Source organism: Microcebus murinus, chromosome 6 (assembly GCF_040939455.1).
Source record: "Microcebus murinus isolate Inina chromosome 6, M.murinus_Inina_mat1.0, whole genome shotgun sequence".
NCBI lineage: Eukaryota > Metazoa > Chordata > Mammalia > Primates > Cheirogaleidae > Microcebus > Microcebus murinus.
Genome location: NC_134109.1, coordinates 9,838,622 through 9,849,682, shown reverse-complemented (window position 1 = coordinate 9,849,682; position 11,061 = coordinate 9,838,622). Strand labels below are relative to the sequence as shown.

Genomic DNA, 11,061 nt, shown 5'->3' with positions numbered 1-11,061 from the left:
AAAACCCAGCAGAGTGGCTAGGATAGCAAAAGAAACATTGAGTATAGAAAGTAGAAAAATGAAGAAAAAAAAAATCGGTAGAAAAAAACAATAAAAAAGATGGAAGAGAAAGTAATGAATATAGAAGACAGGCAAAGAAGATCCAACATATGCATAAAAAAATGTCTCTTCCCACCCCTCCTAAAAAAGGAAAATAAGCCAGTGGAGTAGAAACTATTAAAGAAAACTTTTCTGGGGCAAAAAAAAAAAAAAAAAAAATGACTTGAACGTGCCTGGAACATATGTCCAAGAATAGTTAACTCTAAAACATAGTCTATTAAAATTATTAGGCTTTATAGAACAGAAATCCCTTTGGCATAAGATAAAATGATCAAGTAATTTATATGGGATTCGACTTTCACCAAATACTTTTAAATTAAAAAAAAAAATAGTAGAGTAAATGTAGTAACATGGTACAGATACCCAAGAAAGAAAATCTGAGCCAAAGATATTTTAATCAGCTACAGTGATCTTCAAGTACAAAGGCCACAGATAAACTGTGGTAAAGATGAAGGAATCAGGGACTCTTGCTCCTGTGCACTCTTCCTGAGTAACCCACTACGCAGTGAGCTTCGGATAATCGAGAAATGTTTAGGAAGCTTTTTATTAGGACTACTGGTGAATAATGAATACATTTAACTGAAGAATTAAGACTAAATAAAGAGTATAAGGGTGAAAAATACTATGTATTTGCTGTATTCTGTGATAATAAACATATGATTCAGCTATCAAAAATGGGGAAAGAAGGGAGAGAATATACAGAAAGTACGCTTGATGGTTGCCTTAAAGGTAGTATTTAGTATTAAGAGAATATTATTTTAGAGAGAAGGAAGAAAATGTTACTAATTTCAATTTTTTTCACAGTAGGGAACCAAAAGAGCTGCACTATACAACATGTTGTCCACCAGTTGCATTTGGCTATTTAAACTAGTTAACATTAAATAAAATTTAAAATTAAATTTCTCAATCATACTAGCCATATTTAAAGTGCTCCACAGCCACATGTGACTACTACATTAGAAAACACAGATACAGAACATGTCCGACATTATAGAAAGTTCTTTGGACAATGCTACAACAAACAGCATTTTTTTAAAAAGTGCTAAGGATATTACCCTACGATATTAGTATAAAGGTAACCACTAGAGCAAAACTGCCAATATCAAGAGAAATACTAAAAAAGAATTTAGAAAACATATCCCACAGAGAAAAATTTTATATGTATGTAAAGACAAACATAAAATACTAAAGCCAAATATATCAGACTATCAATAACTGAAAATGAGAGTTTAATTTGCCAATTCAAAAAACACACAGCAAAATCCAACTCTATTAACACACACACACGAATGAACATGTCTAAGACAAAAAGATTCAGAAAGATTTAGATAAAATGATGGGCAAAAATATGCCAGGCAAATGTAAATTAATAAAAACAAATGCACCCAGATCATAATCTGTAACTGACAAGGTAGAAATCTAGCCACAAACCACTGAAAGACAGACGAGCAGACTTCATACTGCTAAAGGCTACAATTCACAAGATAAAACAGTCAACATTTATGCAGCCAATAACAATAACACAGCAACAACTTTATGAAGCATAAACTATCAGAGATTAAAGGAGAAGAGGGAAATATATTACTAATAGAAAACATTAATACAAAATACATTAATGTATTTTTTAGGATAGATAGATTAGATGGATAAAATTAATCTTGACAAACATGTAAAGTCTAAGCAATACTAACAATAGAGCAGAAATTTGTATCTCTCTACCTAGTTGAGAGAAATGCCCTTTTTTTCAAATGCACATGGAATAATTGTGAACATTGAACACAGTGGGCCACATGAGAAATGCCAATAAATTTTTAGAAGTAAACATAGCATCCTGACCTCAATGCAATAAAACTAGAAATTAATGACAAAAATCAGAATACAAAAGGCCCTTCTACTTGAAAATTTAAAATACCCTCTTAAACACTTGACAGGACTAAGGAAAATATTTTAAAAATGCAGAATTTCTTGGACATAACTAAAAATGACATAGAATCTATGGCATATAAATGACACAGTGAATATAAGAAAATTTGTGATGTTAAAAACCTGTAAGTGACACCAAAATCAGGGACATCACAATAAGAGAAAACTACAGACCAATTATCTCTTATGAATATTGATGTAAAAATCCCTAACAAAATACTAGCCACAGATAAAAAAGATTATAGACCATGTGGGATTCATCCCAGAAATGCAAGGTGGTTCAACATATAAAAAAATTAATGTAATACACTATATCCATAAAGGACAAAAGCCACATGATCACTTTAATAGATGCAGAAAAAGCATTTGACAAAATCCAACATCCCTTCATGACAAAAACACTCAATAAACTGGAATAGAACTTCCTCAATTTGATAAAGGACAGTTATGAAGAAGCCACACCTAATGTCACATCTAAAAGTAAAAGATGAAGCTTTCCCGCTAAGATCAAGAACAAGGCAAGGATGTCTGCTCTCACTATTTCTGTTCAAAGCTGTACTGGAGGTTCTAGCCAGGGCAATTAGGCAAGAATACAAAAGAAAATCCTCCAGATTGGAAAAGAACAAGTAAAATAAACGATCACTCATACTTGTTAGTATAGCCATTATTAAAAAAAAGAAGACAACCAAATTCTGGTGAGGATGTGGGAATATATCATAATGTGGTATAACTATTGTGGAAAACAGTACTGAGGATCTTCAAAAAATTAAAAAAATAGAACTACCATATGGTCCAGCCATCCTACTGCTGGGTATTTACCCAAAAGAATTAAAAACAGGATCTTGAACTGGTATTTGCATTCCCATGTTCATTGCAGCATTATCCATAACAGCCAAGAGGTGGAAACAACCTAAATATCCATTGGTGGATGAATGAATTAAAGAAATTGTGGTGCATTTATAAAATGGAATCTTATTCAGCCTTAGTAAAGGAGGAAATCCTACCGTATGTTACAACATGGATGAACCTTAAGGACATCATGCTAAGTGAAAGAAGCCAGTCACAGAAGAACAAGTACTGCATGATTCCACTGACGTGAGGTAGCTAAGGAGAAAAGAAATGGTGGTTGCCAGGGGCTAGGAAGAGGAGGAAGTGGGGAACTACTATTCAATGAGCATAGAGGTTTTTTTAGTCATGCAAGACAAAAAAGTTCTAGGTATCTGCTGTACAATAATGTTCTTATAATTAAAAATACTGTTCTGTACACTTAAAAGTTTGTTATGAGAGATTTCATTGAGGTGCTTTTTTAATAATAAAAAAGGATAAGTTACTTTGGAAATCAATTTAACAAAATAAATGTAAAGTCTACATTCTGAAAACTGTAACACGATATTGAAAGAAATGAAAGAAAATGTAAATAGGCCGGTGTGGTGGCTCCTGCCTGTAATTCTAGCACTTTGGGAGGCTGAAGTGGAAGGATCCCTTGGGCCTGGTGTTTGAGACCAGCCTGAGCAATGTACAGGGACCCCATCTCTATGAAAAATTAGCTTGGTGTAGGATCGCTTGAGCCCAGGAGTTCGAGGTCACAGTGAACTACGGTGACGCCACTGCACTCCAGCCTGGGCATCAGAACGAGACCCTATGACTAAACAAATTAAAAATTGCAAAAAGAAAAGAAAATATAAACAAATGTATATGTAATAAAATACGTATGAGGGAAATTATGAAGTATTTAAAATACCTCAGCAAAATACCGAATCCCAACTCCGAGTGGGGAAACGGGAAACAAGATCCGCGTACACAGACCCATCGCGGAAGCTTCTCCGTCAGACGCGGACGCATACCTTTGCGCCTCCATGTCGCCCCTTCTAGAGACCTCAAGAATGTTGGTCCTGTGACTAAAGCCTTCCTGTTCTGCCTCATCGGGTTGTCCCTTTCTGCAGATTTTCTTTCACCACGCACACACAGGCTTCATTAGCTCCTGCCTAAAATACCCTCAACACCTCGCCTCGAACCCGCGGCAGGCTGGCTCTCCTCACCACGTCACAGGGCTCTGCCCACTCACAGCATTGAAACTCCCGACAAGGTCCCCATCCGGCTCCGTGTGGCCAAATCCAATGGCCGCTTCCCTTTCTTCTTTTTACTCCTGCCCTAACAGCATGCTCCCCGGCTACCCACTGCCTCCTCCTTTAAAACACATTCTCCTCCTGCTTCCAAAGAAGCCCTCTCTCTGTAAGTGACCTCAGGCCCCGGGCTTTAATTATCATTTTAAAGACCCTCAAATTTGTTTTTTTTTTTTTTTTCTGTCCTGACCTGAGGGCTAGGTCCACATTCCATTAACAGCCTATCAACACTTCCAACAGGAGGTAGCACAGCTATCTCCAACGTAACAGGGCTACAATAGAACTCCTGATTTTGTCCCTTGCCCAACTTACACCTCCCCCACCTCAATGAATAGTGCCACTGTCCACTCCCCCATTCCAGCCAAAACCCTAAAGTCTCGTGGAAAACAGATTCTGCATTACATTAAGTTATTAGGGCCACTTATTATTCTTTTAGTAAGAAATCCTTTTGCTATGTTCTTAATTTCCACAGCAAATTAGATCTGTAGGGCACTTGCCTCTTGAGAATCTAGCTCCCTCTTTCTCGAGGGTCAATCCTAAATACCTCTCCAGACAGGAACTGCTTTAGCAGCTGACCTAACTCCCTGCCACGTGACCCTGTTCTATTTCCTTCTGGGATTTTGCACGTTCTTTTTACCTTTTTTCCAGAACAAAGGCTGCATGTGAGCAGGGCCTTTGTTTTGTTCATTCCTATGTGTGAAGCACCCGGCACAGTTCATGGCGGTGGTCAAATATTTGGTAAACAAAAGAATCTTGCAAAAGAACCTTCCTCTTCCTGGGCCTCGGTGTTCCTATTCCTAAGTGAGATGGCTGGCTGACCTTTGATGTCCCTCCTGCTCTGACATCCTCCTGCTCTGTCCCCACCGAGAGGCGTCTGTATAGTAACTGCCTCCACAGACCAAACTCTCACACTGCCATGCTGGCGCTCGCAAGAGTCACAAACCCTGTCACACGCGGTGTCGATGTTTCTTCTCCGTCTAGTGCCAGGTAGAAGGCTGGGATCTGAGATTATAAAATGGGAGCAGTGGTATAGCATGTTTCTCACACGCCTGATTTCACTCACATTATCCCCCTGAATGCTCAGAACCACCCTCTAAGTCTCACTACCCCCGTCTCTGTGATGGGGAGGCTGTCAGTGGGAGGACAAGGATTGCACACAGAACGGATCTTGTCTGGAAGTCATCCCCTAGTGCTATCTGGGGTCCTGCTGCCTGCTGAGGAGCTGCAGGAGGGCAGGTCACAGGAGGCAGGGAAGGGAGACTCAGGTTGGGGCCTGAGTGGTCCGGGACAGTTCCAGGCAGGAGGGGCTCCTGCCGGGATTGAGAGTGGAGGAAGAAGCCTCCCCTGCAGGGACAGAGCCTGGCGCGTGCCTGGGTGAGGAGGCGGCAGAGCTGGCTGGGGCAGAGGGCATGTCAGGGGCAGGTGGGCAGGGCCAGACGGAAGGGGATCTTGAATACCAGGAGCTGCGGACAGTTTCCCGAGGTCAGTTATTCCAGTGGTTCTCAAAGCATGCCTCCAAGAACACTGGGATTTTGAGTGTTAGGTTATATGGAAAAAAATAAAATCCAGCCTTATTGCCAAAATAACAGAAATACATAAAAATCATGAATATTCTTATTTGGTGATTGCCTGTTCTCACTTCTCTCCACTAGGACCTAGGTCGAGGATGAAAACTGATTGAGCACAGAGTTAGATGAATTGTCTTACATTTAATTTAATCAATCAACACCGTGAAGTGTTCATGCGACACACAACTTCACAACACCGGGAGAGTGGGGGGGGGGACCCGATCTCTATCCCTTCTGAAGGCGGGCCACCTGAGGGCTCATCCGAGGTGCTTGCGTGCCCTGCTCCCCGCTCTGTCCACGGGCTGCGGAGCACTGAGCACGGATGCAGGCTCCTCTCAGGCCTTTCCTTGAACTGCAACTGAACTTGTGAGGGCGGGTGTGGCTTCTGCAAGCATGTGGGTGTGCAGGACAGAGCCATGTGACACAGCTGGTCCAGGGTCCCAGAGGCCCGGCTCAGGCAGACAGGCCCTGTTCCCAGAGGTGCACGAAGCTGAACGACCAGAACAGGAGCGCCCTGGGCGCGCAGCATGAGACGCTAGTTGCCGGGAAGGCCAGAAGGGAAAGAGAAAGGCTGAAAACCATCAGCCAACTGAGAAAGCCGGGGGCACAGGTATCGCTGGGGCACCTGGAGGAAGCTGTACCGACCGGGTCCTCCCCGGTGCCATCTGCCAGGCAGGCGGCAGTGCTGAGGGCAGAGGGGGGCCGAGTGGCCTGCAGGCAGGTCCCGCAGGCCCTGGGTAGGGCCCATCCTCCGCCTGTCCGTTTCCTCCAGACCCCAGCGTGGTGAGGAGAACACGGGTGGCAAACGAAGGCGAGCACGAGCACAAACGTCCCCACGTAGGCCAGCAGGACTCTGGCCCTGGTGGGAAAGGAGACAGGAACTTCTAGACCTGGGAAGAGACGAGAGGAGACAGGATCAGAGCAAGGGCCGAGCAGCGGTGAGGGCGGCGCTGCTGGGCGAGTCTGGGGTCAATGCTGGCCTCCGGGGCCGAGGGCTCGAGTCTGAGCCAGTGCGAATTACAAACAGGGCAAGGGGCGTGGGGTCAGAAGACCTGGATTTGAAACCTGGCTCTGCAGTCTGGACAAGTCCCTGTACTTCCTCAAAACTCGTTGTTGTAGCCAGTAACAGGCAATGACACTCAGCTCGGCTGATGTGATGACCGAGCCACGGTAAACGAAAGTGCCGCCGCAGCCTGCCGGGCATGGCTCAGACGCGTGCAGCTGTGATGAGGGGCTGCCTAGAAAACTCTGGCTCCCGAAGTGGTAAAGGAGAGACACAGGTGCTTGTCCCTCTGCTGGGGACCCTCAGAGGAGGGGTTAGCACTGCCTAAGCGCCTCCCTTCTGACCTGGCCACTCTGGACTAAGGTGTCAGCCCCAGTGGTGCTCACCGTGTCACTCCGACGCCAGCTTCTCGAGGAGCAGGTCCTCTGTGTCACTGAGCTGAGAGGAGGAGAGAGAGAAGGGGAAGATTAGACAGAGAGTCCAGGGAACAAACGCTGCCCCATTCCTCACTCCTGCCACTCCCACAAGCCTGGAGCAGCAGGTGGGAAGCTGTGTGTAGGGACTTCAGGAGCCCTGGGAGACCGCCCCGCCTCCCGCCAGCCCCCACCCGCCTGCCCCCCGAAGAGGGCTGCCTGCTGCCGAGGGGGCTGCTGTCAGACACCTCAGAGGATCTGACTTCTCTCTAATCCAGTCCTTTAAAGATGTGCACTTGTAAATTCTCCCCATTATTTTAGCTTTTGGTGCAGAGATGGAGGGAATAGATCCACCACTGAGGCCAGACGAGGGGAGGGGAAGAGGCCCCCCAAGATCACCTCTGGGGGACACACACTCGCCTTGACATGGTACACTATGCGCCAGAAACTGGAGTCCGAGCCTCGGTATCTCTCCCCAGGGTACAACTGCCACATCAAAGGCAGCAGGCCGGGCAGCAGCTGGCTGGGGCGCAGAGGCTCCCCCAGGGGGACATCTTTCTGACGCAGGAGCACTTGGAGCTCGTCCTCTGTCTGAAGAGAAGACAAGACCAGGCATACCTTCAGGCCCAGCTTGCCGGGGCTCCTCCGGGCACAGAAAACCAGAGTCCGTCCTGTCCCCCACCCGGCCCACGTCCAGAGTGTGGGATGCCGGCGATCACCATCCCCTGAAGCTCAAGTCCCTACGCCATGCCTACTCCTCTCGGGGACCCTGGCTGGACAGGGACGACCAGCACACACGTGTCTAGCCACCCAGACAGGGCCACAAAAGCAGACTCTTTCCCTGTAGCTGGGTATGCCCTGGAGCCAGTGAGCTTCCTAACAATGCAATTTGGTGCCTTTCAGCTGTCATGGGATTTCTGTGTTTTTTCTGTTTTGTCCTATTTTTCCTCTTTTAAATAAGCTGTCCCTGGACCCCTGAATGTGGTGACAGACCACTTTTCACCAACTCCACCACTGCCCCTGCAGCCTTGTCTCTCACCCGGACCACCGTAACAGCCTCCTAACTTGCCACCTTGTGGGTGTCGTCCCCACAACCAGTTCTCTGGTCTGCAGTCACAGCGAGTGTCTACAAGTCATGGCACTTCCCTGCTAGACGCCCGACGCCTTCAGATAGCTTCCTGTCATGGGCGGAACGATTTGAATTCTTTACCACAGCCCACAGAAGCCCACAAAGAACCATGTGGAGCCCTGCCCCCCTCATCTCCCACTGCTCTGGTCTTCACGCTCCAACCTGTTCCAGCCACACAGCTCCTTGCTGTTTCTGGGACCTGCCACACTCGTGCCTGCTTCCAGCAATCCCTTGAGCCTGCTGTGCTCTCTGCCTGCGACACCCTCCCCAGATCTACGTAGGGCTCGCTCCCTTCTTTTAGGCAGGTCTCTGCTCAAATGTATGTCTATTAAAGACAAATACAACATAAAATCATGATAGAAGAAAGACCAGACATACCAATAACTGAAAATGGGGCTCATTCACCAATTCAAGGGGAAAAAAACTCAGCAACATCCAACTCTATGACATACATAAGGGGCATGCCCCCAAAAAAACGATTCAGAAGGATTACAAACAAAATGATGGGCTAAAATGTGAAAAGCAAATGCAAACTGAGATTCTGAGAGGGGAGTACCTTGGCTGAAGATCTCCTCACCACTGGTCATTGCCTTTCACCCATTTCTACAAACTCTAGTTCTACAAACTGACCACCAGCTTCATTGTTTTGTTGTCTGTCTCCCAAGTAGAATGGCAGCTTCACAAGTACTGGGGATTTTATCCCATTTGCTGCAGACCTCCCCAGCCTAGAACCTCACCTGGCATATAAACTAGGCACTCACATTTGTTCAATGAGTATTTTTCCAAAGTAGGAGTCACTTTTAAAAAAGATTTCTGTCTATGAAATAAATTAGAACTCACCGTTAAAAAACAATTCAGATCCTACTGCAAGGTATAGGTGTGAAAATCACCATTCTTGCTGTGTTAGTATATATTCTTCCATATCCTTTAATCATTTTTAGTTTGCATTATTTATGTTTCTTGATGATTTAAATAAATCTTTATATATTAAAAACACTGGCCCTTTAGATTACGTGAGAGAAAACCTGCCCCAAAGTTTGCTGATGGGTTATTTTTCATGAGGCATTTATCATGATTACAGGAAATACTCTTGTCTAGTTCGTGGCTTCAGTGTTATGTTGAAGATATTTACCAACCAGAGGGTAAAAACTGATATTCACCTAAATTTTCTTCAAATACATTACTTAAAAAAAAGTTAAATATTTGACTTGATTTTTAAAAGGATATGCATATGACTTAAAAATTTTAATGTCAAAAATGCAAATTTAGATGGTGATTAAGAGCCTGTAATTCCAACCCTATTACCTATTAGCAGTATTACCTTGGACAAGTTTACATGCCTCAGTTTCCTCATCTATAAAATGGAGACATCCTTAACACTCAATAACGTTTTGGTGTTCGCTATTATGTTACATAAATGTTCTAATATTATACATTTTAACTTTAAATTTTACTTTTTTCAGTTTATGTACGGAAAGAGTTTCAACATTTTTTGCCTCCGCTTCTTTGAGTCTTGGGTTTAGTCAAGAAAGTACTCATAAAAGAGTTACATGTCTTTTAAAAAAAGTTAACATTAACTGAAGTCCCACCTTAAGGCATCATGCATAAAACAAAGTCAACAGCCGAGCGTCATGGCTCACGCCTGTAATCCTAGCACTCTGGAAGGCCAAGGTGGGAGGATCGCTCTAGGTCAGGAGTTCGAGACCAGCCTGAGCAAGAGCAAGACCCCATCTCTACTAAAAACAGAAAGAAATTAGCAGGAAAACTAAAAATATATATATAAAAAATTAGCCGGGCATGGTGGCGCATGCCTGTAGTCCCAGCTACTCCGGAGGCTGAGGCAGAAGGATTGCTTGAACCCAGGAGTTTGAGATTGCTGTGAGCTAGGCTGGCGCCAGGGCACTCTAACCTGGGCAAAAGAGCCAGATTCTGTCTCAGAAAAAACAACAAAAAAACCCCACCAAAGTCAACATTTATTTAAAACCAGCTTTTATGCTACTATATTACTTGTTAATATTGCTGTTCCAGAGCATAGAGGAGGCACAAAATACCCCACACTCTACAGCAGCGGTTCCTGCACTCGGTTGATCATAATCCGTTGAGGGTTTTTTTTTAAAATACGCATTTCTGGAGCCAGAATCACCTAAGGAGATTCTGATAACCAGCCACACGTATCAATCGCTTACTTTAGAGATATTACTTCCATCGTGTGCATGAGCACATAGCCCAGCCGAGTCCTGTTTTAGGCAAGATCACAGTCACGCACTCCAGAAGCACTGGGTCCCACCCTTTGTCCAGCATGACTCTGGGGTATTCCCACCCTCCTTCCTGGCCCGGAGGACTCCTATTCATCCTTCAGAGCCTGGCTCAAAGTGGTTTCACCTGTAGGCACGCCCGGGCAGACCTGGCCTTCTGAGCCTCCCTGCCCCCGCCCTCACGCTGCCGGCCGGGAGGGGCTCCTCGCGGGCTTGCCTGTCCTGGGACGTCCGCAGCTCCCGGGGCCCAGCCAGGGAGGGCGAGGCCCCTGCTGCCCCTCGCGAGCCGGCCCCAGAGCGGGCTGTACCTCGATGATTATGGACAGCCAGGTGCGCCGGTTCTCATCCATATACACGGCCTTCTCCCAGATCCACAGGCGGTCCGGGTACAAGGTCGGCTGCACCCCGCACGGCCGGAACTCGCCCATGGCGCCCGGGCGGACTAAAAAGCAAGAGGCTCAGCCTCCCAAGGCCACTTGCTGCTGAGGGGGCCGCGCGGGGCCGAGGCTTTATAGCCCCACCGCGCGCGGACGCCCCCAAGCGGTGGG

At 45.6% G+C, this 11,061-nt stretch overlaps 1 protein-coding gene across 1 annotated transcript; it reads right to left on the bottom strand.

Annotated features, from left to right (window-relative positions):
* Positions 1-7,106: 7,106 nt before the first annotated feature.
* TCL1A (TCL1 family AKT coactivator A) lies at positions 7,107-10,990 on the bottom strand. The gene is made up of 3 exons (XM_012791036.2): positions 10,822-10,990; positions 7,550-7,720; positions 7,107-7,154 (listed from the first exon to the last, which is right to left on the bottom strand). Exons 1-3 carry the CDS (start codon positions 10,939-10,941, stop codon positions 7,107-7,109), a joined length of 339 nt encoding a protein of 112 aa, XP_012646490.1. The 5' UTR covers positions 10,942-10,990.
* Between the last annotated feature and the right edge of the window lie 71 nt (positions 10,991-11,061).